The sequence below is a fragment of the Drosophila kikkawai genome, chromosome X (assembly GCF_030179895.1).
Source record: "Drosophila kikkawai strain 14028-0561.14 chromosome X, DkikHiC1v2, whole genome shotgun sequence".
Classification (NCBI taxonomy): domain Eukaryota; kingdom Metazoa; phylum Arthropoda; class Insecta; order Diptera; family Drosophilidae; genus Drosophila; species Drosophila kikkawai.
The window spans coordinates 15895369-15919603 of NC_091733.1; the positions used below are offsets into that span (position 1 = coordinate 15895369).

Sequence of the window (24235 nt, forward strand, 5' to 3'; positions counted from 1 at the left end):
ACGAGCCGCCATAAGCATTCGCTCTCCGTTCTTCCGAGAGCGTCGTGTGTGTGTGTGTGGGTCTTGTGTGTGTTGTAAGCTCTTTTTACATTTGGTGGCCGAAATTTTTGGGTTTTTGTCAGTGTTGTTTATGTTGTTATTGTTGTTTTTGTTGTTGTGTGGCCAACACTTGTCGTTGTCCGTCGCCTTTTGGTCATTATGCAACAACAACACGACTACCGAAGGCTCACGAAGCGTCCAAGCTGCTCTCTGATTGGTCGAAGGATGTCGCCACGAGTCGAGCCGAAGTGTCAACTCTCTCTCGGCTCGCGGTCTCTCCCTCTCTCTCTCTCTGTGTGTCTTTCTCTCGGGAATGTTCGATGGTTGGACTAGGCTGGGTGGTGGAAGGGGGGGACAATAAAAAAAAGAAAAGCCAGATCGCAATAACAGTAGTCGCGAAATTTTCCGAGTTCCACAATACCCGTTAGTCAAGGGTCCAGAGATCTTTAGATTTTTAACAGAGTTTTGTTTTAAAAATCACCTTAAATTCTTAGACAAATGTAGGGAAATCTTTGAAAATTCTTGAAAATTAAACAGAAAGTCTATGAAGATTACCAAAGTTATGTTAAAGTTTAGGTTTTAAAGTTAGTTATAATGTTAAGTAAAAACTTATTTTCATTTATCCAAGTCTCATTAAGACCATAATATTTTACTCCAATTGTTATTTTTAGCAACTTTTGCATATTTAAAAAACAACAACAGCAAGTCCAGTCCAACTTTCTAGCAAAACAGGAGCTGCCATTGGAACCAGACTATTGTCCAAGAATGGGAGTGACCAAAATGTCAGCCAGGGAGCCATCATCATCAGCAGCATCCCCCAAACCCAAACCCAAACCCATTCCTATATCCCCCTCCTTATTCTCATTCTTATTCTCATTCACATTCCCCTACCCCCTTTCGCCTGGAATAAATTTGAATTGAGTTATCGGGACAACAAGAAAGCAAAGATAAAGACTTTAATTCAATTGACAGACTACTCAGCACTTTGCCAATCACCCTTAGCCCAAGCGCTTTTATGTAGAATCTACTAGATGAAATTTTAGTCTAGAAAGACCTCTAAAAATTGTGTTTTAGAAAACAGAGTCTTCAAAGTATTTTAAAGAATTTTTAAGTAGAGTATTTTAGATTGCCAAAGTATCTGAAAATATGTTTTCGAATGGTTTAAATCCTTTTTTAACTTGGAATAATGTTTAAACTGTTGAAGTTTCTAAGTTTACAGAGGTTTATATACAGATTATAGACTAAAGCTTGGAGACCAATCTTACCTAACCTTTAGTTAAGCTAAATCAAAACTTGTTAATATTATTTAATTAAACAATTTCATTTCCACTTAATTTAAATCTATGTATATTTATTTGAGTTATTCTTTCAACAATTTGACGTTGTTTCCTTTTTTCCAGCTGTGATCTAACCACAAAAACGAAACCACTGCAATATTGCTGATAAGAATTAGAAATTGAGACCTCTTTGATCTCGAAGTACACTTTGTGAGCACTTTGTAAGGCGAAAATTGTTAAATAAGGTTTCGTTAGATTATTTTTGTTTAGCTTTCTTTTGGTTTGGTTTTTGTTTTTTTTTTTATTGTGTTTTTCTTTCCAAATTGATAAAGATACATTGCGTTTTCTATACGGATTGTCGTAGTTTTGTTTAACGAAATCTGGTGACCACCTTTTTTTTTGCACGGTGCTGGTGCTGATAAGATAGCCAAGTTAAGAGGCCGTAGAAATGACAGAGTCAAAACGAAAAAAAAAATAAAATCAAACTGGTAGAAAGTGCGGGCCGAAGGCGGCGAGCGCAGCGCGTGCCCAAAATGTCCCGTTGATAATTATGGTTTTCGTTCTTTTTTTTCCTTTATATATATATATTTTTTTTTTTGTGTTTTGGATTTACTTATTTTTGTGTGGGCTGTGGGTTCTGGAAACTGAAGTGACCCAAGTGAGTCATGCGAGTGATTCACCAAAACAGCAAAGACTCGCTAAGACATTCATGGGGAATATCATTTTAACTAATAGGAATTTTATGTAGTTATCAGAAATAAGCCTTCGAATATATGTATATAATTTAAAGATATTAATGGATTAGGTTTTAATATTAAGTTAAGTTTATAAAGGTGTAATATACATATATAAATGCTATCTATGTTGTTCGAAAGTCCTTTGGTTTTTCTCAGATTTTTTAAAAATTTAAAATATAAGATAAGTTATAAATAATTACGTACATTTGTTTATAATTTATAATTTAAGTATAAGAAAAGCAATTCTGCTTACAATTTTTGTTTACAACTGCAGTTGCAGGAACAGATATGGATGCAGATACATTTGTATCTCAACCCGTTAAATGTAATGTTTTATAATAAATAATACCTAGATCAATACGTTGTTTCTAATTTATAATGAAATAATAAGAAACAAATTCCCCATTTTTTTAAGCTCAACTCTCCAAACAGCTGCAGTTACAGTGTCAGATTCGGATGCAGATACATTTGTATCTTGGCCCATTAAGGGCAGTCACAGCAAGCCGGACGCAGCGGAGAAAGTTTTTTCGGGAAGAAAATGCACTGCTGAGAGCAAAGAGTGAAGAGTTGGAGAGCGGTGAAAACGGCAATATCTAATTTGTTTTCTATTTTCCTATGCATTTCGCTCGCTGCGCCAAATTTATCAAGCTCTTGACCATCCATTGTTGGCAAACTTGTTTGCTCTTTCGCAAATGCGGGGATACTCTCGTACCCGGGACTCGAGCACGGACTAGTAGAAGTACCTTTTGGACTTTTGCAGAGCGTGAGATTCTTTTTTTTTTCATTTTTTTGGCACACCAGAAGAGCGACACAATCGGAACGGAAATGGAAGCGGACACACACGATGGCGAACAGCTGAGCGGTGAGGCGGTACACTGGGAGAAAAATAAGTTTTTAAAGAGGAACTTTTCTATTTGTATTTCTATTTTGAATCAAGAACAAATACAACTTTAAATTTTAACTTCAAAGCAAAAAGAACAAATAGAACTGCAAAAGCAAACAAAAGTTTTCCTAATTCCTAAATAATTTTATAATAAAAAATTCACTTAATTTTATAAATTCTTTTTAGGAGTTGATAATTTTATTTCTTTTAATTTTTTCTTCAAGTGAACTGCAGCGGGGTAATAATGAAGTCAGAACGGTCACGCTTGCTAGCACATGGATGGAAAATTATAATGACCAGGGCAGAGTGAAGAAGCCTCCGACGATGATGATGAGGCGACCACGACGGACGTGAGAACTGAACGAAACCAAACCGAACCCAACTGAGCTGAGCTGAGCTGAACCCCATCCCCGATCTGCTGTTATATCTCTCCCAAAAGGAACGACAACGAAGAAGAGTAGTAAGTCCAGCAAAGAAGTCGCCCAACCATGCAAATGAGACCGATAGAGACACCACCACTCTATAGCACATTATGCGGCCACACCATTCCGTACAAGACAATACCATATAGCACATATATGTATATATATATATATATAGTACCATCAACCGTGGGCAGTCGTCGGGGTTCTTGAGGTTGAGGTTGTTGCGAATGAAACGCATTGATGGAGGAGAGCGATAATGCACAGCCCGCCGACAGCTCCCAGCCATTAATCGAGCAGATCGAAGTCGGAAATAAGCTAGACTGGCCATCTATCAAAAAAAAGGTGACTCAACTAGGCATATTGGGTAAATTTTGAGGCTGGAAGGGGAAGATAGGGTATTTAAAACACTTAATCTTTGTGGGAAAACAAGAATTTTAATTGACGGACAGGCAACATTAACATTCTTTTGTGTTTTTGTAAATATATTAAGAAAGCTTCTATATAATACAATTTATTGAAATATCTATATTCTGTATGCCCTTGCTAGGACTTGCTCTTAAGTACAATATCCAACTCAGTGGAGGGCATTTAATGGGTGCCTATTACGCTACGCTTGTACAATATCGTGGGTAGTTAAGTGAATATAGTTGTTCTCGACCAGCCCCATTCACTAACGACTTCCTAGAACAACCTGCGAGCCCCAGCACTTCCCATTCCTTATTCCCACTTGCCACTTGCCATAACCATAATTTGCATGTTTAAGTTTCATACTGCACTTGAGCCTGCCAGCAACAGCAGAAGCAGCAGCAGCACTACAATCATCATCGCCATAGCGAGCCCATTGCCATCATCATCAGCATTATCATTACCAGGCTCTCGAGCTTGCCGCCCTCCTCCCTAACTGGTGGCATCCCGAATCTTGATCCGCAAGAGCCAACCGCTCGATGAGAGGCAGCTGCTGACCAGTTTACCAGTTTAACAGTTGACCACTCGACAACCTTGACACAAATGCATGTTTGGAAAATCCAAGGGCATCGTTTCAACAGACCAGGATGAGGGCCACCGCCACCACCACCATCATCACCGCCTTGCTACCTGTTACCAGTACCGGCTACCTGTGCGCCTCCTGAACTCATTTGCCTAATAGAACAATTATCGACGCCTACGGAATATAGTCTGGTCGAGGCCTGGTCTGGGCTTGGTCTGGTCCTCTTGTCCGTGGTCCGTCCGGGCGTTCCAGACGAGATGGATGGCACGTCGAATGGGTGTTGCCCGCCTATTACAATGATTGTGTCCATGATAGTGACGATAATTACTACGATGATGGTAACAATAATAGCCACAAGTGTGGGCCTGTCAGGCAAATATCCTTGTCGGATGAAACACTTTAACAATAGTGCGTGGGGAATACGTGTATGAGAGTCAGGATAATGCCAACATTTCAGATGTTTTAAAAGGGATTATCAGAACCAAGCCTTAAAGTATTACCAGTTGCTTGTTACTACGAGATGTTGTAAGAGGTTTACGTATTACTAAGCCATTTAAAAGGGAAGATCGAAATATATGATCAATTTGGCAAAAGGAAGCACTCTTCTTTAAAATACCTCTGCATTTTTGCTGTATCTCGCTATCTCTTCGAAGCTTTGCCTGCCATGTACAAGCAAGTCAGCTGCAACACTTACGAGTTCTACCTAGTAGCAAACAAGAAAGTTTTCTTGATCTTTATAGTTTTTTCTTTCAAGCTCTGCCTGCAATGTACAAGCTCACACTCAGTATGGAACAAGAGAATTTATTTAGCTGCATTCTTTCATTGCTTTGCAAAGCTGTTTCCTGTAAGACTTCTTTTAAGGTACTTGCTTATGACTAAAATAAGTACAAGGTTTATTTCTTGCCTGATTCCCACTTTAAATACGTTCGATATATTTCCCCCGAATCATCAAGAGATTCAAGTTTGTCGCGCAGAATGCATCCCACATCCATTTCCGCCCACTCTTTTTTTTTTTTTTTGTCCCATGTGCCTGGCACATGTGTTGGCTGTTAGCTGTTGGCTGATGGCTGCTCCTTGACCTTCTTCATCCGCTTGCAAATCAACTTTGGCGCAGAACAAGACAATGAACGAACGTAATGAATAAACAGGGGGGTGGGCGATGGGCTGCATAGGGAGACAAAGTGCAAAAGCGCATTTAACGGCTTTTGCTGGCAAAGGAAACGCAAATAAGCGACAAGGACGCGAACAAAGAAAAAAAAAAAAGAAGCGGAGGAAGGCCATCCAGCGAACGATGTGTTTTAAAAATGTCAAGGCTCCGTTTTTTTTTTTTCTTCCTTTTTTTTTGGAGGGTGGAAAAGCGGGAAGGCGCAATTTCTGGCAACCCTTTTTGGCCACCGAAGCCAACAAGCAAATCCATAAGCCAGTAAGCCATCAAGGGCAATTTAGTTAACAAAACAAAGGCCGTGGTTGTTTTTGGCTGGCTTTTTCAAGGCCAACATGAAAAATAATCAGGGGGGCGACGTTTACACTTGATTTCATTGGCGGATATAATACCGAGAGAGCTATCAAGAAACCATAGAAATTTGGAATTTTTGCCAGTACAATTTTATAAATTATAGAAAAGATAGTTAAAGTAAAATATTTATAGTATTTATTGGGATGTTGTGAAAAGACGAAGATGTCCAGGTTACAAGATTTCTGGATTTCCGAATTTCTGCTAAAAGTTCGAATATAACAGTTTTGTAAAGCAAGTCCTTACTAATTATTTGCTTAAATATTGAGAATAATGAAAGGAAAATGTAAAATTTCAAACAATCTCTTAAAGTCACCTCATAAAATGGAATTACACAAAAGTGATTAGCCCTACACATGCTCTCTATTTATTAAAACAATGAGGAAAATATGGACAAATTAAGGTCACAACCATAATAGTATCTGACTTATATATATATATTTTTCTATATATAAGTTTATGAGATAATTAAGCATATATGTATATATACAATCAATACACGTTTCAAATAGTTCATTTGAAAAATCATCAAGTAAAGTTATATACAGGAGAGGCAACCCAAAAAGTAAACCAACATCAACACTGTACAAGTTTGCATATGTGACATGGTATTTGACCTCGTTTCAAGGCAATAACCTAGTAAATATTGACCAGATATAGGTAGTATATTTGACAGGCAGAGTAAAAGCCGTAATTAAAAGTTCATGTAACAGTTTCAGAAAGGAGAGCATAGCATTTAATTAATTTCAGTATTTCATTAAGTTTGAAGTTTGAATTTTATAAATTTAATAATAACAGAGAGAGGAGCCAAGGGTCTATTAACCCTAAGTTAGGTCTTAGTTTATTACCAATTGTTTAAAAAATTTAAATAGATAATATATATAAGAAAAAGATTTCTTTAAATAGGTAAGAAATCCATATATAATTGATATAACTCAATTCTAAAGATTTCTTTTCCTTAAAACATAACGTAAAAGCCAAAAAGCCAACCTTTGTCAACCATTTTACACACAAGTTAATATCCTCCTCATGTATCTGAACTTTTAAATTCCTGTTTCGCCTTTCACCTGGCTCAAAATTCGCATTCCAGTTCATGTTCCGCTTTTCTCACCTTCTCACAAATAAAAAGAAGATAAAACACCCTTTTTCTCCACCCCCTCGATGACCTTGACTTGTCGTCGTCATCGGAGCAGCATAAAACATCAGCATAAACACAAAAAATAATCTGACTGCCGCTAAACGCTTTTGCACGCCAATCATTTATGTGGCCAGCAGAAGCAGCGGCAGCATTCTCCGCCATTTGAGCAATTCTCCACCTAATTCTCTACCCACCACCCCTCCATATATCCCCCTCTTCCCCCCACTGCCACTGTCACGCCCCCCGTTTTGTCCTGTTTTGTTGTTTTACTGCCATTACGGCTATTGTCGTTTTTGTTCACTTTGTGGCTTTGCGTGTCAAATCAGATTTTGTAATTTCTGCGCTGCTCTGTAGCTGGCAGAGCTTCAGGCGAATTTTCCCTTTTTCCGTTTTCATTTTTCCCATTTTTTTTTTTTCATTTTTTTCCCCCCAGCTCTTGTGCGACGCCCCAAAGAGTTTTCGCGTGTGCGTACTTTGTTTACGAGTGTGCGACGTGCGATGCTAATCAAGGGAAATCATGGGAAACAGTGACAATTATGTTGGCGGCAATTGCAAATGGCCTGCTAATTGCTCACAGCTCCAAAGAATCCATTAAAGACAAAAATGAAAGTAGAATTTGGACAATCATTGAGGGGGTAAACCACCCAAAGCAAGGAATTGGCAACTAAAAACTGCTTTAAGGTGAGTCTCAGGATCATGGAAATATATAGACTGCTAAAGGAGATATGTAAAATATTTGTACAAAAGATATAATAAATTAAAACCATTATAACTTCTTGAAATACCTAATAACCCACAGAGAACTTTGCAAGTTTAAGGCCTTAAACTTAAATCGCTTTCCTGCGAGGCCAAAACCAGCGAAGGACAATAAACAAACAGACGTAAATCACTGGCATACAGATTCAAACAGGTGGAGCTCCAAAAGGTGGCGGGTGAGGTGGCAACCGAAAATCCAGCAGTGAAACACCACCGGAAGCTACGCTTGCCCCGAAAATTGAAATGTGTGCACACACAGCGGGTGTGTGCGTGTGCAATGAAATTGCGTTTGTGGAGGAGTCGCCACAAAAGCTCTGTTTCGAGTGCCACCCAGTGCCACCCTTGAGTGACCTAATTGAGGGTAGAACAGTAAAGCCGTACGAGCAAAGGTCAGCCGCTGCTGCTGCTGGTGCTGCTGGCCAGTGAAGCGAGGCCAATATCATCATCAATGTTCCACAGGATCTGACACTTTGATGACAGCAGAATCCTGCGGTGACACTGCCGGGGCCGGTGACGGGGCCGCGATGCAAATTCGATTTTGCTGCTTGGCCTTGCACAGGATATTGAATGGTAGGCGACCAGGCGACCAGATAGAGCAGGATCGCTGCGGTTTTCTTGCTGCGAATTGCATTTCAATTCGATTTCCATTCGTTGCCAGCACAAGTGGCATAGTGCCGCCGCGTAGTGATTACTTATGCGCCCATCAGCACGCACACACCTGCCTGCCTGCCAGGCAGGTGAACTGGAAACTTCTATGACAATTAATGCACCTTTCGTGTGCCCGGGTTTTAGTAACACTTCTCAACTGAGTCACAGATAATAATGAGTAACGCCTTGTGGTCAAACTGGCACTGCAGTTTAATTTCGAAAGACTCGGAAATACATTTTTTATTACTATCAATAGTAAAAGCTTCTCGAAATTCTCTAAATCAATATCATATATATTCTGAAAATAATTTTATAGATATCTTTTACTACACCTAATTCTAAGATTTCTCAATTCATCAAGTTTCAAATTATTCAAATTTTAGCATTTATTAGATATTTAAAACACATCTTCTCGTTTGAAACTGTCGTATCTCTTTATATCTCCAGGCTCATTCAGCCACAATTGTGTTGCCATTTAGGCTAAGCTCAGCTTTGAGCGCATTTTGGTCGGCACTAAACTGGCCATATTCATTTGCCACACAATTCCACGGACTCGTAAGCTGAATTATTCAATGGCAACTCGTTTGTCATTCATATTGCTGGCAGCCGAGCCGGGTGAGCTTCACATTTGTAGTCCTTTTTATGAACCTCAAGCACATGAGCCCAGGTCACGTCCCATTGGGTCAAGTACAGTGCGGCCCAAAAAAATATGGCCCTTGAGAAAAAGGCTAAAGAATAGAAAAGGTTTCTCTTTATTTTGCATATTTTAAGCTATTAAGACTTTTGCACTACCTGATTTAAATCAAATTTTAAATTAATGTTAATATATTTCTTTATATATTCCTAATTAGCATCATAAGTCAAAAAGATCTAGCTAGAAACGTATATTTCTATGCAAGCTCTTAATTTTTTGAATATCTGAATAAAACGTCTTCTTTCAAAACCCATCAGATAGCACTATTTCATAGAGCTATCCTAGGATCCATTGGGAAATTATAGAACCAAAAATTAGGACTTGGATTACTATATCCTATAGCTAAAATAGCTTTAATATATAGTATATATTGTATCCTTTCCAATATGGTACCTCCTTTGAAGATGGCCTGCAACATTTATTGGCCTTCTGAGATTTTGTTTCGGTCTCAATTGAGAGATATCTGGGCCTATATCCTCCCTTTTTTTGGCTAGAACCTCATCTCACCCTCCTTGCATTTATGCATATATGTATCTACATAAATGTACATACATATGTACCTACATATGTGTCACGTTGAGTTATTTTCAACGCGAATTTTCGAATTTATTTGTCGAACATTGGCAGCGTCTGCTTTTTGAGGGTCTGAATGGGTGGTTAAGGGCGATGAAGGGGGGATCCTCAATACGCATTCCCATTCGCATTCCTTTCTCTTGCACATTTCCCTCTATATCTCTCACTCTTCCTCTTTCTCTCTATATCAGTGTTTCTCTCCGCGCTTCTCTCCATCTTTTTTTTTTTTTTGCTCTTATTTTTGCGCTCGTTCATTTTATGCTTCGCTTTTTTGGACATTGCCAACGATGGCATTTTTGTGGCCTAAATTCATGGCAACAAAGTGGTGGGGAAAAACGGGGGGAAGGGAGCTGAGAGCGAACGAAAGGTGCACCAGGCTGCACACAAAAAAATAAAATGATTAGTTTAGTCAGCGATAATATAATTACAAAAAAAAATTATATCATAGAACATGGCTAAATTATAATTAAAATTATAAACAAAAATTTATAAACTAAAAATATATTTATGTATATATATAAATATCTATATTTTATATAGATATTTTCCTCCCTCTATTTAAAAAATTTCATTTTGTTCAGTGTATTTGGGGGGGCAGGAGGCAGAAGAAGATGGGGCAGTGCACTGTTGACTGCAATGTGTCAGCAGCAGTTTGCCTCTGAATGAATCTGTTTACATTTTCCACTTTGATGTCTCCCTCTCTTCTCTCCCTACGCTGTCTGTGTTCATCTCTCAATATCTCTCTTTCCCACGCTCTTTTCATGGCATGATGCCATGCTTCCCTCCCACGCATCCCACCCACCAACTGTGCCACCCACCGAAACTTCTCATTACTGTTTGATAGCTGATAAGAGCCTCAAAAGAAGTCAGCCCCAGCCAGCCAATAACAAAAAAGTGACCAAAATAAAGTGGAAAGGCGAGTAGAAGGGGAGTAAGGAAAGCGTCCAATGTTCTTGACACACACTGAAAAAAAAACAATTTATTAAGCGAATATTTGGGAATTCATTTTATTGATTTTTTTGTACCTAATTTTTAAAATTCTTTTAAAGATATTGATAGTTAGGTTCCAAAAATATTTCGTTATTTTAAATCCAAAAATTTTGTTAAGTGTAGTTTGTCTACAGGCGACTTAGAAGCACCGTTAAACGATGACGACAACAAGTAAAGAAACAAGAACAAAAACAAGTAGCAGCAACAACAACAATTGCAGCAACTGCAAAAGCAGCAAAACAAAAAAAAAAACCAACTTTAATGGAAGCCAAGAGACTACAGCGGCAGAGGCGCAGCGACTGAGCGCAGCAGCAAGAAATTGTTCAAGAAAATTCTTATAAGAAATTAGCAAAAACGATGACGACAGCAGCAGCAACGATGCGATTTTGCCGTTAGCTTTTTCCCCCATTTTTTTCTTCGAGATTTTTTTTTTTTTTTAGCTTGTTGAAATGCAAAGCTCAAGACACAGAGAGAGAGTGAAGGCGAAAAAAAGAGCGCAACCAGAGGTGGACCATTGAGAGAAAGCCCAAGCCACAGCGAGAGAGCTATAGAGAGCGCGTTCGAGGAGAGCAGCAAAGGCAAGGCGCGACTTGCAGCGCGGCAGCAGAAGCAGCAGCCAAAGGCAAAAGACAATTGCAACAGAAGCTATTCGTGCAGGTGACAAAAGTGGCACCGTCAATATAGACATGGTTATTATAAGGATATTATATTGAAAGGATACAACGGATATCGATTTAAATTTAGGATTATTAAATATAAATATACGAGCTCTACTAGAAAAAGAATTTTGACAACTCCAAGTAGACTTTAAACATATATCATAAGCATAATTAGAGGACTAGTTTCGACAGTTTTGTAGCCTGAACAAAAAGCATTTTCAGTCTTTTTATTTCCATTTCCATCTCCAACTCCTTCTTCTTGAACTCCATCTGCAGCTCCATCTCCCCCATCTATTCTATCTACCGCCAGCCGGATGCTTGTGCTCTAGCTTTTCCCCGCTGCCCGGCGAGAAAAGGGGGGAACTGGGAAAACCACACACACACACACACACACTCGACGAATAAGAGGAAAGTCGACGGCAAAACAAAATATTCCAAACCGAGGATAAGTGGGGAAACACCAGACGAAGAAGGAGGAGCAGCAGCAGCAGGAGACGAACGGCGACATCAAGGAAGAGAGCTAAAAAGTGATTGCGTTGTTCATAAATCAGTTGCAATTAAAATTAACTGGGGGAAGAATGCAAGGCTAATTAGATTTGTGGTCAGTCGCTGTCGCAGCTGGCTTTGCAGTTGCCGGTTGCCGGCACGCGAATTTTGTGGCTGTTGCTGTGGTTGTTGTTGTATTTTCGGGGTGGGGCGCGGCGCGAATTGCACTTGTGTTGAAATTGTTATTGCATTCTTGCACACACACAATTGACACACACTATAAAAAAGTACATAAAAAAATATCGTTTTACTCGAAAGATTATTATACAAAAAAAAAAAAAAGTAATACAAAAAAACACCACAAATAATATTAAGCTTCATCTTTTTATCATCTGCAGTTTATTCTTTTTTTTTCTTGATTATTATTACACCTTTTATTTACACACAAAATGCCGCATTTGATTTCCAACACGAAGCATGCTTGGCGCACGTTGCGTATACGCAATGCGGCCGTTGTTTTTGTTATTTCACTCGTCACGCTGATGACGTACAAATATCAGCATGTGCAACGTCATTATCTTCACCATCATGCTCATTACAACTTGTCATCATTAGGCACGGCACGTCAGAAGCAGAAGACGAAGGCAGCCAAAGCACGCGCTGTCCACATTACGTATACGCAACGTTTGACAACAACAAGCGGCTGGCAGGCAGCATCATCTTCATTATCATTTAAACATTAACATTATCACACCGTCTCCATACGTTCGTTGCACGCTTTACCCACGAATTCGCAAAACAAGCGAGTGCAAAGCATAATCGCCGTCGCATTGCTCAGTCTCTCAGTCTCTCAATCGCTCAGTCTCCGTTGCCGTCGACGTCTAAATGCGCACTAAAAAATCCGAGCAAAAAAAAGCACGGCGGAGCAAGCATCCGAGAAAGGCGGAGAATCAAGAAAAAGAAGAAGAAGAAGCAGCAGAGAAAGCAGGCAACGGCAGCAGAAGAGCCGGCACAAAGCAGACCAAGCGAAACGCGGCCAAAAAGGCAAGCGCCACCAAATCCTTTTTTAGCTCCCTTGCTGGCTTGTTATCACAGAGTTGGTAACAGAGACGCAGCAGCCAAAGACAGGCGAAAGGCAAAAGGCGAAAGGAGACAGCAGACAGGAGCGGCTCTCTTTTTAGCTCTCTCTCTCTCTTTTCTGTCTCTCTCACTGGCATACATACAGAGGTTGTGTTTGTGTGTGTTAGAGAAGTGGACCTCTATAAGATAGATATCCTAACTATGGTTAATATTCTCTTTTCCCGTTTTTCTCTGGTTTATAAATATATTTTAATCCTTAATCATGAATCCTTGACTACATTTTATGTTGAAAATGTAATTTGTTCTATAATTAAATAATATATATAAAAAAAAATTGTTTATAAAAACAATAACAGTTTTATTTTCTCGGTTAAATTTAATGTAACAACTAACTAAAATCAAATACAGCCTAAAAATTAAAATAAAAATTATTATTTACCTATATGGAATATATTCACTATGAATAAGTCCACCCTAGCAAACGGGCTGTGCGTCTATGCATGAGTGTGTGTGTCAACACGGATGAATGAACGTCAAATAGAACATGTGCTAATGAATTATCAACTGTCAGCACAGCGCGCAAAGTGCAAACACTCACGCGGACATGAATGGCGGCGATGGGTGGGCAGGCAGCCGTTTTGTAGGGGATGTCAAGGATGCAGGGGATGAAGATGTGAAGACGTGTCTGTGAATGGGAATGGGGCGGTGGAGACATCGGGACGGGGGTGCGGGAAAGAACATAGCCTACTTAAAGGATGCGCCCGACAAAGGCGAGGACATCGCGTCGTTGGCATCGACAGGCAAACTGTGAAGAGCTGTGAAGCTGTGGATAATAATGAATGAGTTCAGCTTGGAGTCCGCTTTTGGATATGAATCAATGGGGCGGAATAAATGAGTTGTCGAGAAATGCCGAGCGATATGATAACTCTATTTTTCAATTTTATATGCAGCACCGAATAGGTGAATCAAGCGAATGAGTGACTTCACAGATACATAATTCATGGAAATATCAAAGATATCACTTACGAGTATGACTGTTCTATATGTGTTTTTGTGAGTGAATAAAGTGAACTCTTTTTTTTAGAGCAAATAACACAAATTCTTTTTCATTTTATTCATTTTAAATGAGTGAGTGAGCCAGTAAAATTAACTCACTTAACTTAAAAGCCAGTAAATTAATGAATGAAATGAACTCATTTTTAAACAAATTTAACCTTTTTTTTTTTGTTTCTGTAATTGTTACATTTGAATTATTCATTCGTCCAAGCGAATTCATTCGATGTGTTGACAGGCAACAATTTCATTCCGATCAAATTAATTTGAATCGATTTGCATTCACAAACAGCGGGCGGGCGGGCGAGTTACAAAGCCTTAGTGCCGCCCATCCATCCCTAGTGTGAGTGCCAAATCCCCAATCCCGGTACCCATTCCTGTTGCAGGTCCTCCTCCCTGCTTCATCTTGTGCAGCAGCAAACGTCTCCATGCGAAATAAAAAATATGTTGCCCGCTTTTAGGCGCTCAAACGCAACTTTTGTAATATGCATTCCGCTTGCCTTGTCTGTGTGAGCCTCCCCTTCGAGAGTGTATGTGTGTGTGTGTGTGTGTCGAAAGGTAAATGACATCAATGGAGGTTGCCTCTGCTGGCGTCGCTGCCGCCACAGGCGTGTTTACTTTTTGCTTGCATTTCGGTCTTCGTATCCGCTTGCTGCTTGCCTGCTTACAGTTTCCGGCTTTGGCCAGCTACCAACACAAGCGTACAGCACACACATACAAAGTGCAGAGAGGCTTATTGTGCGCGCGCCTAAGTATATGCAATGATTTTTTCTTGTTGCAAAAACCACAGCAGGTGCAAGATGCAGGGATCCCTGCAGCCTCCTTAATAACTAATCTCCAGCCACAACCTGCTGCTGCTGATGCTGTTCTCCCTCCAATTTGGCCCTGTAAACTTTCTCCTTAGCCAGAAAACTAAATTCAACGCCTATTGTTTAACTATAAAACGAAATCAATGAAAATTCGAGAAGAATCTAAGCAAAAACGAGGCGGGCGCTAGTCTAAGTTGTAGACGGTTTCTGCTTCCTGGCTTTCTGCCAGGCCACTGTAATGGCCACGAAAATTGGCTATTGAGTTAGGGTTCCTGCTGGTTTCACCCCACAACAAAGTTACACCGACCGATCTCTCTCATCTCCCCAAGACAACATAGACATATTATTGATTTTTCGATTGCCAAGTTTTGGCACAATGCAAAAGAAGTTTCAAGTAGATTAAGTGCAAGGTAAATCCATAATTGTTATAAGAAAAACCATTTTCAACCTATATTTTCCAATTAAATAATAGTTATCCCCAATTTTCTTAATTTGAAACAATAAAAAAAGGGAATAATAATGAAAACTTACCACTTGGATCATGATGCGGAGGCCCCGGTTGTTGATGCTGATGTTGGTGCTGATGCTGGTGGTGATGATGTGGACTGGGTGCACAGAATGCGCTTGAACCGCCGCCCAAAGTGGGCGGTGGCACGCCCACGCTAGATGGCGGCGGATAGGCACTGGCGCGATACGACGGCGGTGGTGAGCCCACATCACAGCGATCGGAAACGACGGGCACAGCCACGGGCACGGGTACTGGCACCGGAACCGGAACTGGTGCACCCGGTGGCGGTGGTGGTCCATAATGTCCCTGCGGCGGTGGCGGCGGCGGTGGACCTCCATAATGATGCGGCGGCGGTGGCGGTGGTGGACCATGGCCATACTCCGCCGCCTGCTGGTAATGATGAGCATGAGCCGCATGGGCGGCATACTGATGCTGGTGATGCATATGCAGTACACCGCCACCACCCGGCGCTAACTGGTGGGCATGGTAGGCGGCAGCAGCGGCGGCGGCAGCTGCGGCAGCAGCATAAGATGGCGGCGGCGGACCATGATGATCCGGCAAGCCATGCTCCGTATGCAGGCCAAGATCTGGGGCATGATACATGCCAGCGGTGAGATGCTCGCCGGGCAAAAGGACATGGGGTCCCGTCGGCGGTGCATGGATGGGCAAAGGTGGCGAACTGTGAGCTGTGTAAAGGGATTGAAAGTCAGGTAAGAGTTAAAGATAGAGTTAAAGGTATAGAGCTATATGTAAGCTCGATTTAGTTTCAAGAAATGAAAGACCGAAAGTCATTAAAATTGAGTAAAAAAAACGAAATAAGAAAGAAAAACTATTTCTTTTGTGGAGATTAATGAAGGTATCGCGTTTCTCAACGACGTGACATTAAAACTCTACCACCACTGGAACACCACTAAGATAAGGCTTTCAACTCACCTTCACTGAGTCCGGAACTGGCGCCCGGTGGCAGCATGCTAGACAGAGCGCTGAGCGGTGTGTAGGACTTAGGTGGCTCTGTGGAGCCCGGTCGCAGGACACGCTCCTCGGTGACGCTCGACTGGACACGGTATTGCATTTTGCAGTATGCCTCCTGGGCGGCTCCGTTGCTGGCATTTACATAGACCCCGGTAATGGTCACGTCTGTATCCTGGACAATGACCACCGACGAGGAGGTGGGTCGGCTACAGTCCTTGGCATCCTTGGTGCTGGCCGCCGAGTCGCGATAGCCGGTGGTGGTAATGGTGGTATCCGTATTGGTCTCCTTGGTTTCCTTCGAGTACTTGGAGTCGTTGCTCTCCTCGATAATCGTATGGGTGCTGGGCATTTTGCTCGCAGCGGCTGCATCCTTCGAGTCCTTAAGCTCATTTTCCCGATCCCGCTGGCGTTGACGCTCCCGTTCGCGTTCTCTTTCGCGCTGCGATTCCTTGGACTCCTTTGGCTCCTTGGGCTCTTTTTTGATGTGGATCACCTCAGATTTGATGGGTGTCGACGATGCCGCCGTCTTGGTCGTGTTGCTGGGCATCGTGTCTAGCTCGTCGTAGCTCTCGAAGCTACTGCAATCGCTGGCCAGATTCTTGTCCAGATGCCTTTCCACCTCGTAGGTGGCTGCCACAATGGCGCTGGCATTTAGGCTGGCCATTCGCTTTCTGGCCAGGATGCCCTTGTAGTCACCGATTAGCTCCTCGGTGAAGACGGTCTTGCGCTTCTTTGGCAGCTGCTTGGGTGGCTTTGGCTTTTCCTTCTCCTTGGGAGCAGCTGCGGCGACGGCCTCCTCCTCGTCGCTCTCCTCCACTGGAGTGGCCTTCTTTTTGCGTTTGGCCTCTGCCTCACTGGATGTTGCCTTCTTGGGTGGCGCCTTTTTGGGCAGCTTGCGCTTCTTTGCTGGCGGCAGGGGCTGCAGGAGCTGCAGCTCCTCCGCCTCGCTGTCGCTATCGAACTCCCAATGTTTACCAACTCCCCTGCCACCGGGAACGTTGCGCAATTCCCGGCGCGGCTCTGCCTCCTTGGGCGGAGCACTGGTGGCTGCCGGCGTGGCGGGCGTATGCGGCGGACTCACCGATCCCTTGTCCCTGTCTCCGTCTCGTGGCGAGTCCTTGTGGTTGTCGTCATCGCTGCCGTCCAGCGTTCGTATGCGCGGCGGCTGCTGCGTCGCTTTGGATAGGCCCAACTCGTGGGCCGTGCGAGACTCGTTCTCGTAGAGGCACTGCACTTTGGCCAGGGCGTTCAGCGAGGCCATCCGATGGCGCTTGGGACCGCTGTAGGCGCTCAGCTTGCGCTCATCCTCGGAGGAGCTGCTGTCCGAGGAGCTGTCACTAGCCGGTGGCTCCTTAGCAGGACCGGAGTTTTTCCCTTTGGCCACGGGTTTCTTCTTGCGGCCAGGCGTAGGCGTGGGCGTGGGTGTGGCCACCTTTCGCTTGGCCTGCTTTTTGCCAGCGGAGGAGCTGCTGGCGGTCTTCGTTGCTATTGGTTCGGACTGTTGCTGTTGCTGCTGCTGATCGCTGGCCAAGGGATCTGCCTCCTTCTCGTTGTGCTTGGGTTTCTCCTCCTTTTTCTCCTTCTCCTTCTCAACCGCGGGTTTCTCCTCCTCTTGCTTGACCTTCGGCGGCTTTTCCTCGTCATCTGGAGCCTGCTGTTTGACCTTCTCCTGGCGACCCAGCTGCTTCAGTGGCTTATTATCCTCGTCGGAGAACTCACGCAGCTGCTTGAGTGCCGGCAGCACCATCTTGATCGGCTCCTCATCCTCTGATCCGGATTTGAAGTCATATATGTCCTTGGCCCCGCTCCAGGAGGCGGCTGGCGATTTATGGTGCGCCGCCTGCTGCATGCGCCCCTTCGTTCCTGCCGAGGTCTTGGTGTACTTCACCTTGGGCCGCTGCTTTGGCGGTGGCGGTGGTGCAGACTGACCCGCCTCCGTGCCAGTGACACTGGATGTGGGTGTCGGAGTGGGCGGTGCCGTTGGTGTCGGCGTGGCCGTGGGCGTCGAAGTGGCCGTGGGCGTTGGCGTAGCCGTTGGCGTGCTGACAATTTCCTCCAAGTCCATTTGTACGGGCTCCGTATTGGAATCCGGCAAGCGGGATGTGCTCTTTGCGGGAGTGGGCTCCTGTCCCGGGTTGGTCTTTTTCGGCTTACCCACCTTGGTGTGCTTGGAAGTCTCCTTCTTCTGTGGCTCCGCCGAGGCTGAATCATTCTTGGACTGCTCTGCCTGGGGTTGAGTTGGTTTCTTGACGGGATTCTTGCCTGATGTCTGCTTGGATGTGACAGAAGTTGAGGCACTGCTGGCCGTAGACGTGGATGTTGCTGCTCCTGACGTCGTCGCCGTTACTGCTGGCGATGTATCCACCTTGGCCTTCTTGGCCTGCTGCACGGTCTTTTTGGGCGCTTTAGTGGAATGGGAGTCTTCGGAGGTGGCAGCCACTGCCGTCTCCTGTTCCGGCGGCTTGGCCTTCTCTTTGTCTCTATCCGGATGCTTTTCCGGCAGCTTCTCTGGCAACTTTTCTGGCGCTTTCTCCTTAACGGGCTCTGGTGAGGGGCGAACTCGCTTTACAGCCGGCATTTTGCCGGGATTGAGGCTGGCTATCACCTTTACTGCCGCCGCCCTGGACTTGGTCTTGACATTCTCCGAAATGGAGGACTTGAGCACCCCCTCGTTGAGCCGCTCTTCGCCGCTGGGCAGCAGGTTATCGAAGCCATGGATCTTGATGTCCAGGCTCTTGAGCATCTTGTTGATGGCCCGCGCCTTGCCATCTTCGTGTCGCTCCTCGGGCGACAACTTCAGGGTGCCGGAAGAATTGCTGCTGCCGACTGCTCCGGCAGCGGGTGCAGTCGAAGAGTTGGCGGAGGAGGAAGAACTGGTCGCCTTTCCAGCTGCACTGCTCTCTGTGCCCGCTTGCGATCCTGATCCTGAGCCCGCTCCCACTGTCGTTGAATCCTTGTTTGGCTTCTTGCTTGAGGTGGCAGCTGTTGCTGTTACCTCTGTCTTGCCGGAGGATTTCTTGTCCTCCGCTTCGTCACCGGCACCGGAAGCCTTCGTCAGCTTTCCTGCCCGCTTTTTCCCCGGCACTATCGACGCAGCCGCTGCCGCTGCTGCTGCCGCTGCCGCCGCGGTCGCCGTTGAGCGCTGTACGCGCTCCGCGACGCTGGCACGCTTCTTCGAGACCATTCCAAGGGGCTGTGGTGCACGAGGAGGAAGGCACGTAGGCCCACGTATAAATATTAGTGAAAGAAAACGGTCAAAAGGGAGGCCAGAGGGTGAAGGAAAATATACGTATCCCGAAGAGGGGGGTGCAGAGACAAGAGAATAAGACCCCAAGATACACGGACAAAAAATAATGGTCTAATAACTGTTACTCTAAAAAAAATACATATGTAAATGTAAGCATTTATAATTTTAATAATTTTTTATAATTTTTAAATTAAATCAAATTAATAGATTAACAAAATCTTCGATCCTTTTTAGAGTTAAACTTAAAATAATATAATTTAGGATTAAAATTATATTATTATGTGGTTAATAATATTTTCGAAAATATTAAATTGATAAATTTTGTTAATATATTTTAGTTTAAAAAATTTAAGAAAAAAGTTGTTGTCTAATAGGGAATAAATTAATAATTACTAATTATTAATGTCCTTTTTTTTGTGTGTACAGGCACCACTTCACTTTCGATTTCTTCCCGCCCTCTTTTTTTTATGCACTTTTCCTTATTCAGTTCAAGTGGCGGCACGTGACAAACAATGGAAAATCCACCTCTTTCGAGCTGGGAGGAGGTGATTCCAAGGATGCAGGCAACCCACTCAGAGCCCGGCTATGAAGAAATTAAAACAGAATGATTTAACAATATGATTTAATTTAATTTAATTTAATTTTAAACAATATAAATCTACTAATATGAATAAAATATTTAAATTGACAAAAAATATATAAACTAAATTTTAAATTCAAATAATTTTGATCATAACTGATCCCCGCCGGATCTCCTTTTCTCGCTCTCTTTCTCCCTTTGCCCTGCCCTGCTCCCCCATTAGGATCGCTCTTTCGGGAACTCCGTTACAATGCAAAAAGGTCACTGCTCACCGTACTCACCTCTCGCTTGCACTCTTAGGTTGGCCCTCGCTTGCCGTTTCGCTTGCACTCACTGTGCTGCCGCTGCTCGGGCGCTGCTGCTGCAACTGTTACAACAACAACTACTGCAGCAACTGCAACTGCCACGACAACAACAGCAACAACAACAACACGATGTGGATAGTGAGAATGAAGAAGAAGAGTTCGATGGTGCCAAGAGGCCAGCGACGGGCACAGAAATCCGTCGGAAGGCCATCTGGCTGCTGCTCGAAGATCCGGACACGCGATCCGGATCCGAGAAGTTTTGGGACACTTGGTTTATTGCCTTTAGTTTATTTGTTTCTTTTTTTTCACTTTGATATTTGTGTTTTTAAGCTGTTTTTGTTTGTTGCTGCTTCGCTACTTTGTTGTTATTGTCGATCGGTTATCGGTTTCACTGTGTAAGTGAGTAGGAGGTGGGGGAAAAGCATAAACATAAACATAAACATTTTATATTACACACATTTCGTCACAAAGTGTGTGGGAAACACACATACAAAAGGCGCTCGCTCCGTAAACACGTATACACACACAGGCACGCGACGGAGGGCGGAGAGCAGAGCAGAGACGGGAATATCAACAAAAGAAAATTTACTCCACTCTCTCCGACACACACACACACACACAACTAGGCGGGTTTTTCCAAACAAAAAAAAAACAATTTACAATTTTCAGTCATTTACAACGCCTGTGATTTATGTTAAGAAAAGTTTAAGGAAAAAATTGCAATTACTATTCATTGACACCCCCTCCCGCCACCCACACGCACACCCGCACCATCTCGTACACTCACGCCCCCCGACACATACGCACGCACATGCACACAGACACCGAGCGTTTGGCGTGCAAACATGATGCAAACGCTTTTCCTATTGGACATCAATTGGTTGTTTTTCTCGCTGAAGTCAATACCGCGGCGCCGAACACTACATTGTTATCAATTGTGAACGCATCAAAATCCATTGGGGACACACTCAATAAACAAATCACAGAAAAAAAAATAAATAAACGCACAGTAAATACATATGTACCAGTATGACCGTCGCTTGACCGTTACAAAATACCTGGGCAGTGCAGTAAAATATCGATGGTGCAATCGATTAAAGGCTTTCGGTGGCACTATCGATAGCAACAATACGTGTGGCTCCACATACTAAAAATATACTAACTTAAATTTAGGATAAATTTGTAGATGGCGCTTTTCACATTTTTCTTAAAAGGACGAATTGAAGGGACTGACAGTTTAATTTAAAAATACACAGTTTTGGCAATTTGTTTGGTTAATGCAATTGCTTTTCAGATTTGATCAAAATTGTTTCATATATCTTAATATAGATGAAATGATTACATTTAAAATTTAATAAAAAAATTTAAAAAGCTACTAAAGGAAAAAAAACTCCTTTGTTTATTAATACCGCATGGAATGGAATATACATTTTTGTTCATAAACTTTTTCATTAATTTTATCTTGGTTAACAACCCCCTCAACTTTATAGAGATGGAACTACGATAAGCGAATATCGATGAATCTGTCGTTATCGATTTTTTTATAACGTAATTATGATTCTGTTACGTTATTTTGAATTAATTTCGAATTTTGAACGACAAACAGTCATCCGAATTGGACTTTTCCACATATTATTGTCCATAATTTAAAATAAAAACAAAAGGGACTGCAAGGAAGAGCCAAAATCAAACTCGAGAGCAGCCTGTCTTAGTAGAGTTTTTATCCTTTTTAGGACACACATAGCGGGTATAACACTATTCGATAATAGTGTTATATTTTTAATATCGACTATTCGATCAATAATATCGATGTTCGATGTTATCAATTATGAACCACAACAGCTGGAATTGCCGTTAGGACGCAGAATTTCGTCCTTTTGCATCACGTATGGCAGCTAGTTTAAAATTACGCTGCAAAATGGAATGTCACTATGTCACATGTTTTCCGTTTTTATATTTCGGTCATTTGGTGCTGCGCATGTTTTGTGCAGAGGCGTTGGAGCAGCGACATGGAAGGGGATTACAGCTGCTGATGTGTGGACTGCACCGCTACACGGCATGCTGCGTATTCTGCGTAGAGCCGACCCCTTCTGGCACAACCACTGCCTCCGCCTCCGCCTCCGCCTCCTGTTACCTTTTGCTCTTTCTCCCATTTTCTCGCTCTCTCTCTCTCTCTCTCTCTCTCTCTCTGTTCAACGCCCTTGTGTGGGTGACTCTAAGGATGCCATGTGTTTTGTGAATCAGCCGCCGCTCTGCCTTCGCCTGCCGCCCCCCTTCCAGTCGGCGCTTCTGCTACGCTTCGGCTGCTACTCGTGTCCTTTCGGCTACTGCTTCGATGCTCTGCTTTCAATCGTTTGGTCCATTGCACAGTGGAAACGTACTTGCACATTTCTGTGGGCTGTAACAAAATCTAAAAAATTGCAGAACCGAAAAACGAGATATATTTTTCATAAGGTTATTTTATTTAATAAAAAAAAAACGTTTTTTAATGCCTTGCACTTAAATCCGGCCTCAAAAAATGTCCTTTATGATAGGTTTTTTGAAATATTTTAAAGCGATTATTCAAAAATGTACGTTTTTGGATACAAACGATCGGTTCGGCATCTTAAAATAATGTCCTTGCCTTTAAAAATAAGTTTTTAAAATTAAAAAAATCTTTATTGGTCTTTGAGGTACAAACTGAGATGTCATGCGTTGAAAAAATGGAAGCTTGACGATTTATATTAAAAAATATCGATATATGTATTTTCGACACTTTCTTCACTTATAAAATATAGTTTTTGTTGCACTAAAATACGAGTTTATTTAATATTTGTAAAAACTAAAATGCGAAAAAACAAAAAAAAAAAAATCTATAAGTAAGGTATTTATTAAATATTCTTATCTAAAATAATATTGATTTATTGCATATAATAGTTTCTTAAATATATATATATTTTTTTCAATGATATATATTTTTTTAAATTTTCAATTTAGTAACATAATACATATATAATTTATTTACTACTTTTTTGTTCCTATTTTTTGAAAAACAAAACCAAATTCGAAACTCGCAACGATTCGCCATTCCAAATTCCAAAATCAATTCAAAAACGTTTTTAATTTTCTTACCTTTCGTTCAATTCGAAATTTGAAATGACCAAAAATTTGACACCTATCTTGGCGATCCATATATATATACAAACTAGCTTTAACCACACCCTAGCCCACTGTGCCCGGTGTCGGGGCTGAGCCGAGCCGAGCTGGGCTGAGCTGTGTTAGCTCTGTAGCCGGAGCCGAATCCGAATCGGAGTCCGGATCCGGAGGCTGGAACACAGCAGCGGCAGGCCGACGACGGGAGCAGAGCGGAATCCATTGGCACTGCACGGCTGCTGCTCGCAGAAACCCGCCAGACTCGCGCCGGACGGGAGCCAAGCTTCGTCCCGGAGAACGTTAGGCGTACGGAGAGCAGAGAGGAAAGCAGAAAGCATCCGGAATCGCAGTGCCGGAATCGACAGCGGCATCGGCAGCAGCAGCGCTCAGTTCCGCGCAAGATTCCAACGCAACATCGTGGCAATCTCCATTCGGCGGCAGACGCGGAGATTGCGTGCGCAGCGCACGGGCACGGGACTGCACGTAAGGAAGCACCCGGAGTCCTCCGGAATCCACGGCAATTAAGAAAACGCCAGCGCACAAAAAAAAAAAGAAAAACAAAAAACTCTGCACGAAAAAACAACACCGAAAGTAGTCTTTTTTTTCTAAAAATATCGCCCATCGAAATATATGTATATATCTCGCCAAAATCAAAAAATACATTTTGTTTGCCGTCTCAAAAAAACCCCCTTTTTCCTCGCCGCGTGCGCGTTTATGTGTGTGTGTGTGTGTGCGTGCGTGCG

At 42.7% G+C, this 24235-nt stretch overlaps 1 protein-coding gene across 1 annotated transcript in view; it reads right to left on the bottom strand.

Moving 5' to 3' along the window:
• The window catches only part of Hers (Histone gene-specific Epigenetic Repressor in late S phase), a 42875-nt gene extending 21473 nt beyond the window's left edge, over positions 1-21402 (bottom strand). Inside the window, exons 1-4 of the mRNA XM_017174676.3 lie at positions 21369-21402; positions 20337-20751; positions 16190-19421; positions 15280-15942 (exon numbers count right to left, since the gene is read on the bottom strand). Of these exons, the coding sequence (XP_017030165.1) occupies positions 15280-15942; positions 16190-19412 (3886 nt within the window). The 5' untranslated portion in view covers positions 19413-19421; positions 20337-20751; positions 21369-21402. The remainder of the gene's footprint in view (positions 1-15279; positions 15943-16189; positions 19422-20336; positions 20752-21368) is intronic.
• Positions 21403-24235: the final 2833 nt, after the last annotated feature.